This window comes from Neocloeon triangulifer, unplaced genomic scaffold, assembly GCF_031216515.1.
Source record: "Neocloeon triangulifer isolate White Clay Creek 2 clone unplaced genomic scaffold, ASM3121651v1 ptg000022l, whole genome shotgun sequence".
In the NCBI taxonomy this organism is placed as follows: domain Eukaryota; kingdom Metazoa; phylum Arthropoda; class Insecta; order Ephemeroptera; family Baetidae; genus Neocloeon; species Neocloeon triangulifer.
The window spans coordinates 4,797,705-4,820,058 of NW_026775562.1; the positions used below are offsets into that span (position 1 = coordinate 4,797,705).

General features: G+C 33.7%; 1 protein-coding gene across 4 annotated transcripts in view; it reads left to right on the plus strand.

The window, feature by feature from the left end:
* Window positions 1-22,354, plus strand: part of LOC132204761 (adenylate cyclase type 5) — a 102,994-nt gene that overhangs the window by 31,717 nt on the left and 48,923 nt on the right. Inside the window, exons 1-2 of one of the 4 annotated variants that reach the window (XM_059633506.1) lie at window positions 4,320-4,447; window positions 16,053-16,231. In XM_059633506.1, the coding sequence (XP_059489489.1) occupies window positions 16,091-16,231 (141 nt within the window). In that variant the 5' untranslated portion in view covers window positions 4,320-4,447; window positions 16,053-16,090. Of the gene's footprint in view, window positions 1-4,319; window positions 4,448-5,442; window positions 5,496-13,500; window positions 13,685-16,052; window positions 16,232-22,354 lie in introns of those variants that run through there. The other 3 variants (XM_059633512.1, XM_059633507.1, XM_059633508.1) reach the window with 3 other exon arrangements.

Here is a 22,354-nt window from a genome sequence, read left to right on the forward strand (position 1 = left end):
TAAAATTTCATCAAATCAACGGCAAATCATCCTAATTTAGATAGAAGAATACAATTTTGGGATACCCGATTTATCCTCAAAATTGAATGTTTTGGGGAAAATTTTAACACCTGAAAATCATAAGTGAGAAATAAACATTACTAAAACAAAGTTAATCAATTTTTGAACATCTCGTTTGGCATTGTTTTATATTTTGGCTCTTTTAGACAACGTGCGGGACCCCCTTGTTTTCCTGTAGCCCGAATAAAACTAACTCTCCCCGGCCAGTGTTCTTGTCTTTCTCTCTCTCTCACTTATTTTATGTATGATAGCTACAGCTTCAATCGATACTTTGCTTATCTAAATACGCGGGTAGACAACGCCTTTGTACATATATTCTGTGTTTGTCGCATATGTCCGCATTTATGGCGTCGAGCACCGATGCTGTAAATAAAGAAGAAATGTTCGTAGGGTAGGCGTGGAAATTCGCAGGTGCAAACATTTTTACGGCATCCGCATCTGCGACGCCAACTTATTTATTTCTGACTGACGTGAGGATAACAAAAGGGAGGTTCAGTATTCTCACCGGGAATGCAAAAGATCTTTGTGACAAAACAAAAATAATGACATTTCTTTAGCATCGACCTATTGACGTGCGATAGTACAAAAGTTTTACATTTTATTGTGCTCTTTTCCAACCTTTTTGCAATTAAAAAACAAAATTATTTCGTCTGGTTAAAGAATAATATATTGAATTGAGATTTTCAGTCCTATTTAATTGCTTTAAATTAAAAAAAACCCCTATTGAATATCATTAATGCTAAACAAATGGGTTCTCTTATCTTTAATATTATTATTGAATTAAGTAAATTTTTGTGCATATTTCAAAAAATTTAAGCCAGATGAGAACTCTTTAACTTCAATTAATTTTTTAAATACAAAATACAATAGTCAAAAAGTTACAGAAAAGTGAGAAATTTTTAAAATAAATTGGATCAAAATGATATTCATATGAATCTGAAATTTGAATCTACAATTGATTGGCCAACTCAGAATTTTCCAGCAGAAACACTATTTTCAATATTTAGTGATAAATAATAGTAATTCTCCAATTTCGTGATTAACTTAATGTTAAAATTGATATTACAAATGAGCAATGCATGAGGTCCTTCTATTCTATAAGATTGAAAAAAGACTTACATGAATAAAAGATAATTAAATGAATAAAAGTCAAGTACTTTCTGTAAGCATTGATTTTGAAGATGCTTTTAAATTATATTTAAAAAAGTCATTTTTAAAAATACAAAAATGAACCATAGTTTCTTTGGTTTATATTTACCATTTAATCTTTACATACTTTCGTTTTGATGCGAACAATACTTTCAAAATCTGATTTTTTTTTTTTTTTTTTTTTGTCTACATTTATAACTTTTCTTGGTTTTTGTTTAATTTATACGAGTGGCTGGAAAACTCTCGGGGAGAAGTTTGCGATTCCCCGCATCCATCCTGCGGCGGCGGCGCCTCTACTGTTTGTTTCCGTCACAAGAAAAACATAAGTGTGTTTGTGCGCCTTGAGGTTTGAAATAAGTTTCACGATCGCGCTGCATATCATTTTCCGCTCGAATGCTGTTTTTCCTTCTTGCGAGCCAATAAAGAGCATCTCATCTCTCTGCGTGTGCAGCGGGAAAAAAAAGAAAGTTCTGCACCAAAGAATATAAATTATTCATCGCGTATGCGGTCGTTTTTTCGCGCCCCATTGTTCTTCATTTCCAACAAGTTCATTTGCAGTTCGCGGAGACAAAAGCAAAACAAACACACCATGCAAGAGCGTGATAAACTTTCCTCCCTTTCACTTTTGCTCCCTCACTCGGACGCAAACACACGACACAGAGCTTCATTAGCTTGCGTGTTCCTGCAGTAATTTTACACACAACCCTTCTGCTAATTCAATAAAGCATAAAACCGGAAACACCTGTAACGGCAACAAATGTTGTCAGTCTCTGAAAATTTGAATTTTTGAACATCCAAATATCATTTTGTATATTGTAAAATTATATTTTGGATTGACATTTTTTATTGAATTTGCCAAAGCTATTTAATAAAATAAATGGAATAGGAAATATTGTAAAAATGAATTAAATTGTGATTAAAATTAGGGCTCATGAAAATTTATGACAAATGAAAAATGAATACAAACAGAAATGTGATTGAAATTTAATAATTCTAAATATTCTCAAGTTGTAGTTTAAAATTAAAGTAAAATCAAAACTTGTCTAATTTTAACTATTGAAAAAATGAATTTTACAGCACATTAATTATTTCTACTTTTATTCTACAGAAACCGTAACTAACTCTTGGTGCGGCATTGCTGTTTTATAAAAATAAAATATTGCAACACAAAAGCTCTCAATAGAACATCGATCGCGACCCACTCGTTTTATATAAAGACGAAAGCAATAATTTCGCGGCGGCCGTTTCTCATATTCCTTACAGAGACCTGCTTTTTATGAAACATTAATTTCTCTTTCTATTCGCGGCAAGCCCCGGGTCGTAAAAGCATAGGCACGTCGCATTATTCTCGTCTCGATGCAGTTGTAAAACGAAAACGCGTAAAACGTCGTTAACGACCAGACGACTATACTTACTTTTCCCTTAGCCAAAGAAAAATAATACAAAAGTGTCTAATGGAATAATTGTAATGGTTAAAAATCGGTACTTTTTATAGATCAAAAAAGAATTTTTAAAATTATTCCCAATATTAAATTTTCTAGGGTTCTTAAAATAAGCTTTTGTTTAGACTTCTATTTGAAATTATTTAATAAAATTTGGATTAAAATCGTTATGATTATCAATTTTATAAAAATATTCTTTTGAAGAGGGTTTAAAATAATGTGATGAAACAAAGTTTCTTAATTTCACCTTTGCACAAAGAATTTAGTTCAAAAATATGTTTTTTTTAAATGATATGAAAGCAAGTGTGTGTGAAAAATATAATTAAACATTTTCAGAACTATTTTGATGAAGAATATCTGGAGAAATTATTAAAAAAAGGAAAAAGCAGAAATTTTATGTCTTTTTTTTTAATTTTTTCGTCAATGCTTCATTGTTCAAATAATAAAGATCTCTACTTTTGGAAATACAAAAATTATAATTACTTTCTGTGATGTTACAAAATACAGAATCTCCGTCGTAACTGATTTATTAATGTTGGTTGAAAATAAAACTAAATAGGATTATGATATATTCCAAAAAAGCAGTGATGGTTATTTTTGATCGCAGGTATTATATTTATGAACGGGGTCGGCTCCACTATATACTCTTGTTGTTCGCGTTCTCATAATATTACACGCACAATGAGTTTCACAACTCGCTCTTCTCTCACGCATTCCTCTCGGCCCCAAAGGGGGATTGCAGTCGTCACAGCCAATCAGCATCTCTGTTCGTGGAACAATTACGATAAACATTTTTGCGCGAAAACAGCCAACTGTCTAAAAATAACCGCAACTAGGCTTGCAAGCAGATTTCGGAAACGGGGAACACCGATTTAGGTAATCATTGCAGCAGAAAGCTTTAATTCGTCTGAAGATTTCAAAATTTTGTTTCACCGTTAAATTTCTGCAAATTCGATATTTATATAAATTTAAATTTTTCTTATAATCTGTTCTTTAAAAATTACCAAAGTAAACCAAATCCGCAAAGTAATTCTTATTTATGAGCGTAATTTTACTCCTATACGCAATTTTATTTCCTAATAATTTACATTTTTCCATTGTAAATATAATTTTTATATTTAAAAAGCAACAATTTTGGTTCAAATTGTTAGCTTTAATTGATAAAAATAGAATTCGAAGAGCAAAACTACTAAAAAAATTGCAATTTAACTTCATTAATAAAATTTATCCAATAAATTGTTACTGAAAATCGTTTTAAATTAATTTACATAAAATTTCTTCTTCCCAAATAACATTTTTCTTTACTTGAATTATTTAAAAAAAGATATAATTGACGATTCAGAATTCAATTTCTATTTTTACCTGAAGCGCAATTTTATTACCGATTATTGCGTCACTGCTGTGCGGGTTGCAAACATCTGCGCAAACGGTCAGTGCCCGTGCATATTTATTTTCTTTGATCCTCATACGTTTCAGGTGGGCGCTAATACCTGCTCGCTCCTTTGTCCTAATCTTGTGTACATAATTAACCAGCATGCTGAACAGTTAATTAGCACCGGTGTGTTTTTCTCTCTCTCGTATTCGTCAGCGCAGCGAGAGTAGCGGAGAATAAGAGCAGAGAAGGCTGCTGCGGGTAGGTCTGTGTCTATCTATAAGCGCGGCGGCAGTGCAAATCCGGCCGTCAACGGGCAAAGACAAACCTTTGCACTCAGAGCTCGCTTTGACGGGATTAGTGGAAGCTCGAGAGCCGCTCTGCATTATTTATCAACAAAACAAAACATGCCCGTCCGGCCGAGGTGAGATACGTTTGAAATAGTTGAGAATTATTGTTAATTAAGGGAAAAGTTGATGAATTTTCTCATTTATATTGTACAATTTTAGTTATTTTTTGTATCCTATAAAACCTAAAATATGAACTAATTCATTTCTTGAAGTATAAAAATATTTTTCTAGCAGAATATAATTGAAATAATTGAAAAATCAAATTCAAAATTGATGCAAAAGTTAAGTCAATAGTTTGCAGTGTTTAATTTTTTACGTTTATTTGGAGTTATGAAAACAGTTGATATAATATTTGCTCGTGTTACTTTAGTTTTTAAAAAGTAAATCAATGATCAACAACCATTATGTAAATTATTGATGTAAGGACGTACAAAATTGGAAAGAAAATTGTCAAAATTTTTAAATTTAAAAGAACTTCCAAAACTATAATTTTTCCTAATAATATTTAAGGAAGCTTCAAGAATTTCAAATCAAAGAAACTTGAATCTATTTATCAGTGGAATCTCATAATCGAGATATATTTTATGTCAAGTCGGCGCCAGCATAATGGATTTGGTGGTGCAACTTTTGATTGGCTGTTAAAGCGCGGTGGTGCAAAATTTAAATTTAATGAATAAAATGAAGAGGAATTAAAATTTACAAATAATTGCAAACCTCAAATACCTGGGATAGTTTTTATGAGTGGTCGGCTCTCGGCTGGTCAAGTAAATTCTGCTTTCGGCCTCAATTCGTTGAGATACGACGGCGATTCATGAAATTTTCTTTTCACCTTCTCGCCTTGTCCAAGGACACGTTGGGCACAAGGGCAGCGGCGAGTGAAAAGAGAGGGAGGGGGTTTGGGTGGGAGCGAATTCCATTCCAATGCTGCTGCATCGTGCAGGGTCGTGCCTCCTCCCTCCCTACCCTCCCTCAATTCCTTTTCCTTCGCCTGCTGCCCATGCGCTGGCGTCTCCAGAAACTTCCTCGCTGGAGGAAAAATGGCGAATCAAGCAAAAATATCAGGAATCTCACCGAATTAAGGTGAATAATGAATTTCTCGCCACATTCATGAAATGTCCCCAGGTATGTACCAAATGATTTGATTCTCATCCGTGTTAACATCTAAAATTATTTCTTTGATTAATTCACTTTTCCATTCAAAAATTAAGTTTCTACTCCGTTTGCGCCATCTTTGCAAAAGACACCTTTCAAGCACAAGTCGGTTGGCAAGGGGTTGTGGATTTATTTACAAAAAATCAGGTGAAAAGAATTCATAATTCGACCGATTTTGGCGTGGAAAAGTCAAACATTTTCCAGGAAAATACGCTTCTGCATATAGCTTAAAAAATGAATATCTCGGGTTCTATTTGAGATACAGAAATGCGGCTTAAAACAAAAAATTTTCTTTTCACCTCCTTTTCAACTCTATAAAATCTAATTATTCAAAGGTCAAGGTCATTTTCTAGAGTTAACAAAGATAAAAAAATTCCAGCAAAAATATACTGAAAATATTTTCTAACATAGTCCTTACATGTCATGTAGGGATAACATAATTATTAAAAATTCAGAATGGCACCTATTTTTGGTTTTTTTTTTAAAAAAAAATCACAAAGGTATGAAATAATGTCGGAAATTAATTTTTGGAATTTCTGAAAGATTTTTCTGCAAATTTAGCAATGACTTGTCAAAAAATTAACATATTTTCCCATGTTAAATGCATTATTTCTCGTAAGAAATTTTTGTTCATCTGTAAAATGTGAAAATTACACGGTTTATTACTTTTTTTATAAATGTCTAAAAAGATGTCATGAATTTTTAATATGATTTTCCTGCATGTTAATTAGGACTATTAAGGGCCTCCATTAACAGTTTTTATTAATGAATTTATATCAGATCTGCACCAAGACTAGACTAGTTTGGGACTTCTAGAATTTGCTTTCTGTATAATTTTGGCGAGAAATGGTGAATTTGAAGAAACCCTGTCTTAAGTTTCAACCCTTGCAAAACTTGTCTTGTCATCATGGTTTGGTTTCATTCAACGTAATTTTATCGACTTTTGAACTCAAGAAAAAAAAATCAATGCTGGAGAGACTCTCAAAGCCTAGTCGTTTTAACCATTATTTCAAGCGCACCCCGACTTTTTCTTTCTGTTCTTTTCCACGTAAATATATTTTGGGGTTCTTTGGTGCGATAGAGCAAGGCGTGCGAGAAAACGTGCAACCCGAGTTGGCGTACGTGACAAATGGCTAATTGGACGCGCAATGTAATCACTCTCCGGTATACCGTGCGCTGTTTACACGCGCGCATAACTGATTGACAGTGGCCGGTCCGAACGCCCCCGCACTAATCCCCGCTTAATTAAAGCGCACTCCGAACAATTTATATGTATTTGCAATAAAAACATTAATTAATGGCGGCTGAAAATAGAAAATTAAATTTGCCAGCCGAAAACGTGACAAATCCCTTCGGACTTCGTTCGCCTGACCCAAAATCCACAACACCAAACTGTTTGATGTCCTGTCCGGGTTTATTTGAAAAAGCAGTTGTTTAATTTCTTTAATCAATATTGATAATTGAGAGTTACAAAATTTGCCAACTTGTCATCAATTTTTTGGGTTTTAGTAAAAAGACAAAATTAATGTAATTAATTAAAAAGTTAAGTGAAACAAACAAAATTTAATAAATTCATTTATGTATTTAAATCTTCTCCCCTCAAATAAATCAAAATAACATTAGCATAATCATCTTATAAAATCAATTCAGCAAAATCAAGTAATTTTTATATTGATCAATTTATTATATTATAAGATATTCTGTTTTCAACATCTTAATCATTAATTGCTTTTTTAATTTCAATCCATTATATTGCATTTTTGATTCACGTGTTGCATTCTTTCATAACTTTGAACAGATTTTAATTAAAATGGGTTCTTTTCGGTCTTGAAGGTTTTAGCCAAATTCTTGCTAGTGGTGGTGCCGTTTTGTCCAAAAATTCCTTTATTTTCAAATAAGTAGTTTTCAACAGCTGATTGTAAACAAGGTTATGTAAAAATTTGGGCATAATAAAGAAACTGTTTTAGGAATTTAATTAAGCAATTATGAAATTTTCTTATAAATTAATATGCAAATTCGGGCATTTTTCATGCTTGAAATTCTGATATAAAGTTTCTTATTAAAACTTTTTACTATTTTATTTTTGTCCAAGCTTTTATATTAACAAACAGAGAAATTCCTAGATTTGTTTCTTCATAAAATGTTTGAATTTTATTAAATTGTCAAATATAGTTTTGTTTCTGATTTTTTTTTCAAAATATTGAACAAAGCAAACACGACCTTCTTAAACACATGTTCCATTCATGACTATTGATTTTGTCTGGCGTCGAGCGTGGTGTTGCAGGCAAATAAGTAAATCCTCAATCGGGACTCACGTGTGGAGCACAATATGCGTTTTGTGCGACACCCGCAGTACGGGTGATCAGCATGTTTCGCCGCTTTGTCATTGTCACGCTGCCGCTGCGGTTCATACACATGCGATTCGAGCTTTTCTTCTCCGACTCTCTCGTCAGCAGTAATAATACAACACACCGCTCGCTCCAAATGTGCCGCGCATTTAAATATTTGCTAAGTGGGCTTGCGGGTTGTGTGTGCCGGCCAGGGATTTAAATTTTGTGCTCGGCGCCCTTTCAGCATTTTGGAACTCTTTGTTTGCATAATTATAGAGTTCAAGGGCACACACGCTTCACACTATGAAAAAATTGCTTTTTTTATGAAAAGAGAGGCGAAATTAAAAATTCGAAACAGAAAAACAGTCGCTTTTGTTCTTGTAAGTGGAGTCAAGTGGAGTTTGCAAAACGGTTTCTAAAGAATATTTTTTAGAAAGCTAATTATTGAAGTTCATAAAAGTAAAAATGAGGAGTAAAGGCTCTGAATTTCTAATTAAAAAAATGACACAGGAAACAGGTTTGCTTATAAAAATTTCAATTTAATTTAATTTGACAGTAAAAAATAATAATGCGGGATAAAGTTTAAGCAAAGTTCTTGCAAGTGGTGGTGCCGTTTTGTCCAACAAAGTTAAAAAAAATCGAATTTTTCAACAATGTGATGAACGAAGTGGACAAATAAATAAATTTTCTAATTCAATGTAAGCGTTTTGACAACATTTATATGTAATAAAGTACACACAAGTATGCAAAAAAAGTTTAAAAAATTACTACAAAAATCTCTAAAAAAAATCTTTTTCGTGAAAAAATTAAAAAAAATTTAGAATTAAAATGACAGAATTTACAATATTTTCATGTGAACTAATAAAAAAATGTTATAAATAAAAACATTTTTCACCAATTGAATATAAAATCATATCTCATATCTTTTGGTGATATAAAATCTTAAATTTTGCTCGAAATTACTTTTTCATTTTAACGGAGCTTTAATTTGCATGTTGTTCGATTTTTTTTATACCTCTCGTCCAATTAGGGGAAGCTCGCTCTTGTACTCTTGGTGCTCTTGCAATAAAATAAAAAGCAAGCATGATTACGAATTGAAAAAATGCGCATCCCAAATGAACTCGAGCACGCGTATGAAAATAATCTGTGCTATGCGTGTAAGTGGCGTTTTCCCAGCAGAAATCCCATTTAATCTCCATCAGTGAGGCGCACACTGCTTAATATTTAACGAGGCCCGACACGCTAGCGTTTCTTGCTATAAAAGTAGTGCGTGTAATCATATTCGCAGCATCTCTAGCTCCAAAGGAGGAGAACTTTTTTGGCTTCAGAAAAGCGTGCTGCGTTGCGGAAAATCAGTCTGCAAATCGAAACCGATTCAATTCACCGCGCTATTAAAAAAAAGAAAAAGTTGCTGAGCGTTCAAACCGAGATAATTTGTTAAATGCGTAATAGGCAACCCGCGTGACACATAAATGAGTTTTATTTTATCTCTGTGGTTATAATTCATCCGAGTCTAAAGGGAAATTGTTTTTTTTTTTTAGGGTCAGGCCAAGACAAGGTCTTGTCGGCCTGTGCCCTTTATTGGTGGTACAGAAGGCACCACCCAATTAATTTTTTATTTTTTTATTTTTGGGTTCAACTTTATTTAAAAAATCATCATTTTTTGCTGGCATATCCTTAATTTTGGTCCACGCGATGATGACAAACAAAGCTGAAAACTAAAAGAGAGAAAAAAGATTAAGAAAGGATGTGGATTTGTTTGGGGTAGGGGAAGGTCAGATTTTGATATCTTTTGGTGTTAAGGATTTACCGCATAATTTTTTGTTTCAATCATTATGTCTATTTTTATTTTTATTTGTGCTGCAAATTAAAAATAAAAAGGTTTAATAAAATTTATTAAAATAAAAAATGTATTTTTGACAGATTTTTCACCTGCAAAAAAAAACTAGTCTTCAATTCATTATTTTTTTTATCGAAAAATCTTGAGACAAGTTTTAATCTATATTAGTTTTCATTGATATAAATATTGTTCGAATTTGCGCAAACAATAATAATTTTTTGACTTATTTTATAAAATATTTTGACAAATTTGACGCCGAAAAAGGACATTTTTCTGTTGATAGTTTATTTTACTCCTATTTTAAAATATCTAGTTGAACGTCATTAATTTAGCCAATCACAGTTTGTTGTCAGGAATTACTAAATTATTATTCTATATCAAACAAGGAAAATGTGTGAAAATCGCAGAATGATGCGAAAATAACAACGGAAATTCATGAATAGTAAATTGAAATATTTGAAAATTCAAAAACTTTCAAAACTGATCTAGTTTAAATTGGCGGTCTTAAAAAAAATTCAAATTTCTTTGTAAAGGGAATTATGATTAAATTAAAATTAATGGATAAATTATTCTCATATATCATAAATTAGCAAAAATTTTAAGTTATTTAATTTTCCTTAAAATAATTTTTGTTAAATTATATCATTTTATGCTTGCAAATTTTAATATTCTCAACAATACTTTTAGCGCTGACATTGAAACAAAACACGCATCAGCTCCAATCCAATAAATCTGTTTTAGAGAGCGAAACGCTCAGACCGAGAAAATTCCTCTCTCATGATCGTCATACCGACGAGTGCTTTCAGAAACGGCAGCACCCGTGATATGCCAGTTGATAATTTCGCATTCCAGCCGAACACGTTTCCATGACTACACCTTGCCGAAAGGTAGTCTGCAGAGATTAAAAAACAATACACACGCATATATAAACGCGAAAACAACTAACTGCTTTAACCTCTCCCTTCCGCCTGCAGCCCCTTTTCCGCAAATAATGAGCACCGTGTGCCCACTCGGGTGGAAGCCATTTTCGCTCAGTATTAATTTGAGCAACGTGCCTTTTGCAAAAAGCACAGCACGTTTCCCTCAAATCACTGCGCCAAACGCTTAAAGTTTATAGCGCTCGGCTGCTTAAATTTCTCCACGGTTCAGATCTTTGCCTAACCAAATCAGAAACAAACTAGAAATTTTGTTTTATATTGGCTGATATTAAAAAGGTATAGTTTTTTTTTTAATTTTTAGTTAGAATTTCTCAAGATATCTTGGAATTTCAATAAATTTGCAAAATGCAAAAAGGATGTTCATTATTTTTGCACAATTTAAAGATCCTCTCCGGTCATTTGTATTGCTCTCTTTTCTGAAATATTGCTAAATTTCGAGTACATTTTTGAAAAAACTATGTAAAAATTCTAAACCATTGCGTCGCAATCAAAAGTAAACCTAAATACGAGTGATTCGCGCGAAAAACGTGTGAGAATTGAGTTGCCAATCAGATCCCTCAATTTCATTCGAAAACTGCAGGATTTGGTCACATTGGCGCTCCGATCGCTGATTTTGCCACTAATGCCCCACGGCGATGCAGAAAACTTGGCAAAATCAGCGATCGCAGCGCCAATGTGATCAAATCCTGCAGTTTTTGAACAAAACTGATGGATCTGATTGGCTACTCAATTCTCACATATTTTTCGCGCGAATCACTCGTATTTAGGTTTTTATTTGATTGAGACGCAACGGTTTGGAATTTTCACATAGTTTTTTCGAAAATGTACTTGAAATTTAGCAATCTTTCAGAAAAGAGAGCAATACAAATGACCGGAGAGGATCTTTAATATTAAATTAATGAAAAATTTCATTTAATCAAAATTTGGTTTAATAATGTTGTTAATTGGGGATTTTTAATTAATTCATGAAGCCAATCTATTTAAAAATTTGACTCTGTTAGTTGCTTTATTTTTTCCCATTTTCATGATCAACTAGAAATTTAAATCAAGTTTGTGAAAAACACCTCAGGTGGTGTTTTAGTTGGTTGTCCTGTCACTGTTATTTTACTCAATATTCTCTTCAATCCATCTTGATTTAATTTGGAAAATTACCAAATTTTTGTAGCTAATGATGAGATTAGTTACCAAAAACAGTTTTTTTTTTATCAGAAACGAATTGAATTAACTGACCATTTTTAACTGTTCAGAAAAAAGGAGTCACAGATCGGGAATGAAACAAGCATAGAATAATTTTATTGAAATAAATTTCTTTGACGTTTTATTACTTTAGTCGCCAATTGCCTACCTTTTTAAATTGAATTTAATTTCCAAAGTTTATATTATAATCTGATTATAATAATATTTTGTTACAAAATTGTCCAGAATAGAACAAAAAATTACTCCATTTATTCCAAATTATTTCGAACCGAATAATATTGCAGTGGTTTTAAAAAAAAAAGCAAATACGCACTAATGGATGAATTTTTTACGACTGAATTGGAAAAAATTTCAGACGGAGGAAAAGAAGGAAAACGTCAAATATGAAAGAAGAGAGCACGGGCGGCGTGTTTTTATTTGAAAGAAGAGGCGCACCATTTTGCAAATGAAACGCGAGACTTTCTCCAAACAAAAGAACGCGCGCCAAACGAACAAAAATGTGCTGCGGGGGTTGTTGTGTTTGGTGCGGGTGGAAATCTCGAATTCAAACAATGGCAGCCGAGCGTGCATCAGGTGAATATTGTCTCTGATAACGTCTCCTGCAGGCAAAAGTAAAAAATAGCTCGTTAAATTAGCATCGATTTCATTTCTCGGAGGAGCAAATTAATTGAGAAAAAAAAGGCGAGCAGGAAACATTAATTACAGCTGTTCTAATTTCCAATATCGGTACACAAGATAGAGATACTTTCCTCCGTTCTGCGCACAAAATTACGCAATGTTTGTAATTAAAAACAACAAATCAGTGCAAAGTGCTTGTCTATATTTAAATATAAAAACTGAAATTTTGGTCAAATTTGTATTTCATCACATCATGATTTTAAACTCAGAAAAAATGTAACAGAAATTTCTTATAATTGACTCACTGAATTGTTCAGACGTAAAATTAAATCATAAATTTAAATCTATAATTGAATTCAATTGAATTTATTTAAAAAAAAGGCTCACTGCAGCGCACGGGGTCTTTTGGATCTCCAAAGTTTTAGCTGAATTCTTGCTAGTTTTGTCCAAAAATTCCTCTCTTTTCAAATAATTGTTTTCATCAATTGAATGTTAACAATGTGGACGAATAAACAATAATAGCAACAGCGGTTATAAAAATTATATTTTGTCAACAAATTTAATGAGGGCGATTTTCAAAGACAAATTTTAAATTTGAATTCCGTTTCTTTAAAAATTTTCCAAGAGTTAACTTTGCTGCCTCAGTCAGGTTATAGGCTTAATGAAGTTTCAGAGTAATTTGAAATCTTTCAAAACCGCTTTTAAATTTTACTAAAACAAATCATTTCACTTTTTTATTCGAAGAGTTCAAATTAATTCGACCGATTTCAAAACACTCTTCAGTATTGATTTTTATTTGAAATTTTTGAAAATAAATCCACATAAAAAAGTTTTCAGAACAAATTTCAAGCTTGAGTGTTTTTTTAAATGTGTAATTTACACTGGTCGGAAAGAAAGTTTACAAATCAGTCCGTCAGCCGGAGTGTTGCTCGCGCAAGTGTCAAAAGGATTTGTTAGCACTTGTTCTCGACTCTGCGCCTGCTGGATCAGTCAGTTAATTTAGTCCGGCGGCGCAAAGCGAACTGCTTTAGTTTGTCTTCGCCGCCAGCACAGATAAGCAGCTGCTCTCTCACCACACTCTGTCGACAACTAAAACTTTTGATTCGCGGCGCACGTGTGTGTTTTCGGGTTGTTCTGTGCCCAGGAATTGCGTTTTGTCAGAGGGAGATGCACCCTTAGAGCAGGATTATGGTTCGAATTTTGAGCCCCTTTTCGGCGAAGGAACACTTCAAAGGGGTAAATACAAATCCGTCTTTGATTTTAGGATGTTTCCATTTATGATTTGGAGAGGAATTTAAGTAATACTATCAAATGATAAACAATTTTGTTTGTTTGTCCACATTGTTTAAATTTTGATTGTAACAATGAAGACAAAAATAACAAAAATAATTGCATTAAATCATTGAGAGGAAATTTGTTTTGAAAAATATAGGAAATATTTGAATAGAAAATTATTATAATTTGAAAGTAATTTTTGTTGGATTATTTGTTTCCTTTCAATTAAATAATTTGATTTTAATTAAAATGAAAGAAAAATATTTAATATTTGATGGAATAAAACTAACTTTAATCGCCCCTTTATTATAAAATTATCTACTTCAAAGTTGCAGTCATTCAAATGTTTTTTCCGTCTAGATTGAAATTCGCAGTTCATTTATTCTTAATTACTTTTTTTTATTAATTTTATTTAAATAACTATATAAATTATTTCTAAAAATTTCTTTAGAGTTATTACTTTGCTCAGTTTTCTTCTTCTTGAAAGATGCACAAAAAATTGTAAATATTGGAAAAATTGGACGCAGAAGAGGCAAAAATGAAGATGCTGCAGCGGACACGCAATATCGAGAAATCGGATTTGATCAATCATCTGATAATGGGAGAAAAATTTCGCTCCGGCCTATCCCTTGCCCATCCGATAAAGGATGAAAAATTCACCAAGCCATTCTCATCTGCAAGGTGAAATGATAATACCCCCCGTGCGTCTTCCCCCGAGACTCTCGCTACTTTTTTTTCCGGCGTGCTTTTCCAATCATCTCTTGCATCAATCCACGATGAGAGCAAGGCCAAATCCTTATCCATCATCGCACGCAGCCCCATCTGATTTATTTTCAGCCCTCCATTAACCGTTTCTTTCCGGCCACGAACGAATCTCGCCGCGGCCCCGCCAGGCACGCAATTATTTTCTGTACCAACGTAATGCACACGCCGGTTTTGTCTTTGGCCGATGAACGAGCGAGCGATCCGTTCGTGAGGCACGAAACACTTTTGCGAAAAGAAAGTAGTGTGTGTTTCCAGCTAATCGAGAGAGGGAGGCTTTCATTTCGCACCTTCGGTGTTTGGCGCCGATAGAGCTGCAAAATAAGCAATTTTCTGGCTATTTTGTTCAAGGCTTCAAAAAATCGAAGGTGAAAATTCACTCCGAACATTTAAACCCGACGATTTTTTATATTTTTCTGATGAAACTTGAGCGAAGCCATCATGGACGTGAAGAATTCGGGCTTATTCCTCGTTGTAAACATAGTTTTTAAAAACTCCGTCCGATATCGCTTGGCGCCGCAGACGTTAAAACAATATTAAGGTAGATGTAAATTAACAACAAATTAATTTAATTTAAGCATGGAAATGAAGAGATCGGGCTTTTCCTTGTTGCAGTAAAAATGTTTTTATTCAAATACACATTTAAAACGCTTTGAAGCAAATCGTTTTTTGAAAAAAGTAGTTTTTTTAGCAATTAAATTTCCTTTTCTTTTAAAATTAATTTTTAAGAATATTTTTATTTCCTTGTTGTTTAAAATTTGATGACCGATTTTCAGCAAAATTTTTTACACTCAAAAATCATATTTATAAGATTGAAGTTCTACAATGAATTGCCAGATTATAGCGCTAATTAATCTTAATTATTTAAATTATTGTAAAACTGTGACAAGAGAATAGTTTTTAATTATATTTGAAGAAATGGACACCTTAGAAGATGATCATGGAAATGAAGAAGTTCCTCGTTTTATGGTTTAACAAGGAACTTCATTATTTTCATTTTAAAATGTATCCTGAAAATTCTATTTCAATTTTAAAAAGTCTGAAAACAGCCCTGAAATTTGAAAAATTGTAATAAAATAGTATAAAACGTCTCTTCAGTGAAAATTTTAGGAAATAATAAACGGTCTGATATTGTCAAAATTGTCATCATGGGAGTGCAAAAACTTCATTTTTTTCTAATTTATTGAAAGCTCATTGAAAAGGCATTGGTTCCATTCCCACAATTAATGAAATTTTTTGTTATTTCATAGAAAAAATTTATTACTTTTTTATTACAATTACAATGTGACATTGCTTTTAAAATAAACCTGTTGTTCCATTTGGATTTTGTTGTAACTTTTGATTTGCGGAAAAGTTAAATGTAAATAAATAGAACGGCCGCGTCGTTCCACTCTCGAATCGATTGGCAAACTTGTCAGATGCAAACCGCAGAGACATTCCCACGCAAAACAGCTTTTGAATTTAATTAAAATAATTGATTTGCCTCCATTCGCATCTCACTCAACTTAATCAAAAAGCCATCGGCGGTCTGTTTTGATGATGGAAAGTGTTATTATATTTTTCGCAGGGTGCCGTCGGCGCGTCTTAGAATGATAGAGCAGCAGCATGTTTACAAAGAGCGCGAGCATGAATGAAGAGCCCCTAACGAGCGCCCCGAATGCAGATCAACAGAGCAGCCCGCTGCAGGAAAAGAACGGCAAGGGAAAGCGCTTCAGTTTCAGGACGGCGCGATCCGAGAGCACCGAGGTGAGTTTGCGGCCACAACAAAACTTGCGCACCCCTCTATCGCATTTCCGCCCCATTCCGAACAACCCCATCCGCGTGTTCTATCGAGTTTATCGCGTGCTTTTATTTTTGTATTTTCAGCTTAAGAGAGTTTTTCCGGCCACCCATTGACATTTAGAGAGCAGACGGAGATAAGCTAGAAAAAAGCAAAATGGATTGAGAAAAAAATAGCTCTAAAAAGTTAAAAAAATCATAAAAAAATTAATTGCTTTTCCATTTTTATTTAATTAAGGATCAATTTCAAAACGGGATTGAAAAGATATAATCGATTAATAATCCTCTCTGGTCTTTTGAATTTCTCTCTTTTCTGAAAGATGGCTAAATTTCGAGTAAATCTTGCAAAAAAACTATGTGAAAATTCCAAACAATTGCGTCGCAATCAAAAGAAAACCTAAATACGAGAGATTCGCGCGAAAAACACGTGAGAATCATGTTGCCAATCAGATCCCTCAGTTTCGTTCAAAAATTTGGTCATATTGGCGCTGCGATCGCTGATTTTGCCAAGATTTCTGCAGAGTGCTGTGGGGGACGAGTGGAAAAATCAGCGATCACAGCGCCACTGTGACCAAATCCTGCAGTTTTTGTACAAAACTGATGGATCTGATTGGCTACTCAATTCTCACAAGTTTTTCGCGCGAATCATTCGTAATTATAGGTTTTCTTTTGATTGAGACGCAACGGTTTAGGATTTTCACATAGTTTTTTCAAAAATGTACTCGAAATTTAGCAATCTTTGAAAAAAGAGAGCAATACAAATTACAAATGACCGGAGAGGATCTTTAAGAAAGGTCAAGTTCTATGGAATTGACCTTTGACCAACTACGGCGTCATTTTTAGAGTAAAAATGAATAAATTTCTCCCACCACGAAAAACACGCTACTTTTAAAAAATCTTTAACTTTGATGTAAGTTAATTTAATGATGATACAAAGAATGTTTTTTGCAAATGCCGAGATTATCGTGCAGAACACTGATTTGAACTTTTTATAAGGGAAATTTATCATGACAGAGAAAACCGAGAAAAACTATTAATATTGTTGTTTTTTCTTCAACATTATTTATTGACTTTGAAATTGGAGCAGGGAAAATAAATTTATTACTTATAATTTGTAGAACTTTTATGCTCAAAATGAATATTTTAAGCTGGAAAATTACAAATCATAACTTTCCACTTTCTATTTCGATCATGTATCATAAGAAACGCACTCAAAGAGCAAATCGATCCTCTCTTTTAATATCTAGAAAGGAAGTAAAAGAAAATAAGTGGAGCGCGTGAGTCGGTTACAAAAGCGGCGAACATAAAGAGCAAATCCCCGTTCCAAATCCGCACCACTTTCCGCCAATTAATCGTCACACATGAAAATCCGCGCCGCTTTCCTAACGAGTCTCGATTTGCCGGCGGATGGACGGCAACTTGTAAGCTGCGCCGGTGAACAATTTCGCTGTGTGTAATTTTTGCACACTGCCATTGTCGGCACGTCGTGTAAGCGCTCATTAACCGGATTATGTTATGTCTGCACATCGCCAGTTACGAGAGCTTGTATAATCTTTTACCGATTGTGCAATAGAGTGGAAAGTTGGTAACTCTCTCTCTCTCCCGTACGGATTAACAACCGACGTGCAAATTTGCCTTCTCCGTCGTGTGTGGCGATTTTACGCTTTTATTGCCACAACGTGCATGTAAAATCCGCAATAGGGTAGTAATACCGATTGTTCTAATGTGAAGAATTAATGGCTCATTTTAAGGTTTTGACTTTTGAAACAGACAAGCCTGGGGAAAAATCAATGAAACTTTGATTGTTATTTTTTAATTTTTGTTATAGAAAACATATTTATATTTTATTGAAAAAAAAATTGCTTAAAGTCAAGAATTAATATCATGAAAATTTTGTTTTTAAAATAAAATGTTAATGAAAAAAATTTGAAATGAAAAATTAAGACTATTCTCTCGGTAAAAAAATCCTTTTTCTAACCATTTTTCAAGCAAACTTCACTTCAGTAGGTTTAAATTGAATAAAAAGAGTTTCAGAATGAAACCTGACCTTTCTGAAGTACCAAAATAAATCAAAATTTTCCTTGAGAGAATTTAATTGCTACCATGGAAATTTACATGGAAAACGCCCCCAAAGTTTTAAATTATTTTGGCGGTAAAAATTAACCTTTCTTGAACCCCTGTTGACCTGCGAATTTTTTTGATTGCAATTTTGATTCCAGCAGTAAAATTTTGCGTCCTCTTGATTTGAAGTTTATAATTAATTAATTAAGTGCTCCTTTAACATAAATTTTATTCGCTAAAATCAAACAGATTAACAGAGTTTTTGGATCAATAAATAATGCTACAAAACGTTGTGATTTTGCAATCCGTGAAATTTTACCTCTCGTGTGGATTTACCGTTTTCCCTGTTTGCTAATTTTCAGTTATTTGCGTTCAGATCGAATTAACGTATCACGCACAAAACGGATGGCGTCGCGAGGGAGATGAATGGGAAATTAATTTGCATTAAAAGAGCTAATTGGGGCACGTGCAATAATAAAAGGCATCGGCGCGCAGACACTGCTGCGAGAGAGAGAAACAGGAAACGGGTGTAATTATAGCTGGAGAGCTGCGTCAGCCCTTTTGTAGTCGGCGGCGGCCAAATTGTTATTCACCAGGGAAAAGTTAATTTGCGCCGCCCGCCATGAATAATTGCTGCCCAAGCGTCTTTGCTCCGACAGCTGGAAAATTTTATAGCGAGAAAAAGTGCGAAAAGCCACAAGGCGGAATTGCAAAATTAACTTTTATCCTCGGCATTTATTATGCAAGAATTCCGTTTGAAGTTTTTAAAATACACAAAAAAAGCGATTATATAAAATGGATTTCTTTTAACAAAGTGGAACATTTGAATAAAAGAATTGGATAAAAGTCAATTTCAAAGAAAAAAGGTTTCTATAGAAAAGCTCAAAGTAAAAATTTAAACATTTAGAAAGTTACGACGAAAATACTTTTCCCGGGAAAGTTTGAAATTTTACACAAAATTTGAATTTTAAAATTTCATTAATTATTATCAATTCTTCATATACCCAAATTGAATTTGCCTCTAAAAATTGCCTTTATTAAATAATTTTCCAATTAAAATCACTTTGACAGATTTTTAGCGAAATAAGATTTGATTCTATTTTCAGTTCCGCAGGTAAAGACAATTTTAATTAAGTAAATAACGGGTTGATGATCAAAGACTTTGACTTTTCGTGCAGATTTTCCTCCTTGAAAATTCGTCTCAATGCTCCTTTCTAATTAAAAGGATCGTCCGCCCTCGCGCGCTATTTGCCCTCTTCGTCGTAAAACTCGTCGTGTCACCCCTTCCGAGAATCTCTGTCGACGAAAATTGAGTACGGGAAAGCAAATCCCACTTGTTGCCCTTGTCGATATGCACGTGATTACCAAAAGGGCCTGCAGTGCTGTCGGAGAGATCGCAGCTGTTGCCCTTTTCCTTTCATCTTGAACGAACACACACACCTGTCCTCCCATTTCACCTTTCTGCTCTCCTTCGGAGCGTCAAATTTGCTGTCTCAAATCTCAAAATATATATTTACAACTGATTCCGCGTATGAAAACAATTTATTCCGCCGTCTCAGTTTGCCCTTAGGGCAAAATATGATGCAGCGACGTGGAATATAAATCCACCATCCATCGCGGGGAAAGATGAGGGTCTTCCAGAAGGTTTTCTCTTAGAGAATTGAAAATTTCCATAAATATCTAATTTGAATACAAAATATGGATCTTGAAAAGGAAAGGAAAATGGAATTTACAAAAAAAGGAGACTTTACTCAATTACTCTAGTATTTTGGTTAGAAAACTACTTTTTGATTGATTAGGAAATTTATTTTTTCATCATTAATTAATTCCAATTTCTTCCAAAAAATATGAACATGTAAATAAGAAACTAAATGCATAGTTTTCATCAGATTTTATTAATGCCTCTTTTGTTGTAATTCAATCATTTTTTTTTTCATCACGAAGTTAAATTTTAGGTTATTTTAACCAACGGAAGAACTTTTAAAAGTTAAGCAGAAAAAATGTATTTTTTTTTCTGCAAAAATATTATTTCAATTTTCTTTTATATTTTTCATCATTTTCCCAGCTATTTCTGTACAAATTTTTCATTTTCAAAAGATAAATTAGAGTTTTGCGAGGCTAAATTTTTTGAAATCGAATCAAGAGAAAAAGTTTGCCCAATCATTTTGTCTTTGAAAAATATGTGTATAATTTCCAGAGCAAGCTTATTTATAAAATAACTTTGAAACTATTGGGAAAAAAGTCCAATTTCCAAACCACTTTTCTCTCTGGTTTGTATAAAATGAGAATTTGTGGGACGAGAAGGTGTGCGAAAGTTTTTCGAGCGAAAAGTTGGCCGTTTATATACGCGCGATTACCGGGAAATTTTTAATTCCTCTTCCCAGGTCGGGGCACGTCGGTTCAAAAGGGCTGCTGCCGGTCCAGCTCTCGCTCTTCTTGTCGAACTTTGTTCTCGGAGGCGCGCGTGTCAGCCGCGGCAAAGGCTTTTCCTTTTGACGAGAAAAGACGCTCGCGGGTCTCTTCTTTGAGAAAAGGAAGCTGCCCCGCTTACACGTACAAAAAGAAAAACGCATGCGGCGGAATCTCTCTCTGATAATAATAATAATGCGACCCGGTGTAGTGCACAGTCACCGCCAAATGGATATTGAATTTCAAGCGAGCGAAACGCGAAACCCGCCGCCGCCCGCCAGTTAATTGGAAATTCGACTTGCTCGGCAGCGTCGTTACCTAGAGTAATTGCCATCAAACGGGCGAATTGTCTCACACAATTACACGCCACACCTATGTCATTAAATGAAATTGTCATAAATTAATTCCGCAGTGAATTTCAAAAGAAATTCCAAAGTAAGAATTTTTCAGCCAATCAAATGTGAATCGATATTTTCATAAAAGTTTGCGCTCTAGTTTTTTATTTTTTATTTTCAAAAATTGGTTCCTTGTGACCGACTGACCTTTTAATCATGATGGGTCATATTTTGAATGTTCATGAAGTGAGCACAAATTTGGTTGTGCGGAACTTCTTCCAACCAATTAATCGGAGCGCTTAAATTCTATAATTATAGTTTTTTGTGAATTCTCATTGTTTGTACACTAATCGAATTTTTTTATTGTGATCTCTAATTTTAAATAATGCATTATTCAACCCCTGACTCAATTCAAAGATTCATCTGCATTTTGAGAAGAAATTTGAGGAAACCACTAATAAATTTAATTCTGGAGACAGATTATCTCTAATCAAGCTTAATTGAGAAATCCCATAATTTTCTAGAAATATTGAGGGCGATCCAAAAGGCTAACTTGGCCCGGTCTAAATTAACCTGGCCCGGTCTTATTTAACCCGCCATTCAATTTTGCTGGGGGGCTAAGTTAGCTCGGGGCCAAGTCAAGTTAGCCTGGGCCAGGTTAGGCTTTTGGATCGCCCTCATTGTGAAAACTCTTATTGTCCTCTTTATAATAGTGGTGGTTTCATAAATCCCCTTTAAAAAATAACAATCTAAATGATCTCAATCGCTCTGCATGTACGTTGAAATATAAATGGCTTTTTAAACCAATTTGTGTCAATCTATAAAGGGAGAGTAGGAATGTTTCTTTTATAATTTTATAGAAGAAAAGCGCAAACATATAACTCTTTCATCCCTGAAGTAAAAGGCAGACGCGAGTTCTATATTAAATCATATTTCCTCAAGTTCTTCCAACAGTGTCTCTTCATCTGAGGAAAGAGACGACTTTGTTATAAGTAGTTTTGCAACAACTTCGCCTGAAATAGCTTTTGCATGCTTAATTAGCATCAGATAATTGGAACTAGCGAAGAAATACTCATTTCCACTTCAGAGTGACTAAGTAAGTCGCTTGGATGATTCTCAGTTACAACAATTCCTAATTTGGTTAAATATATGTATAAGCGGAGGAATGAAAAATTAATATGATTTCAACATTGAAAAGTATATCTCTTATAAAATTCTTTAATGGTAAGAAATAAAAATTCCAATTGTGGATCATTTCTCTTGCCCTAGATTTAAACCTTCATTA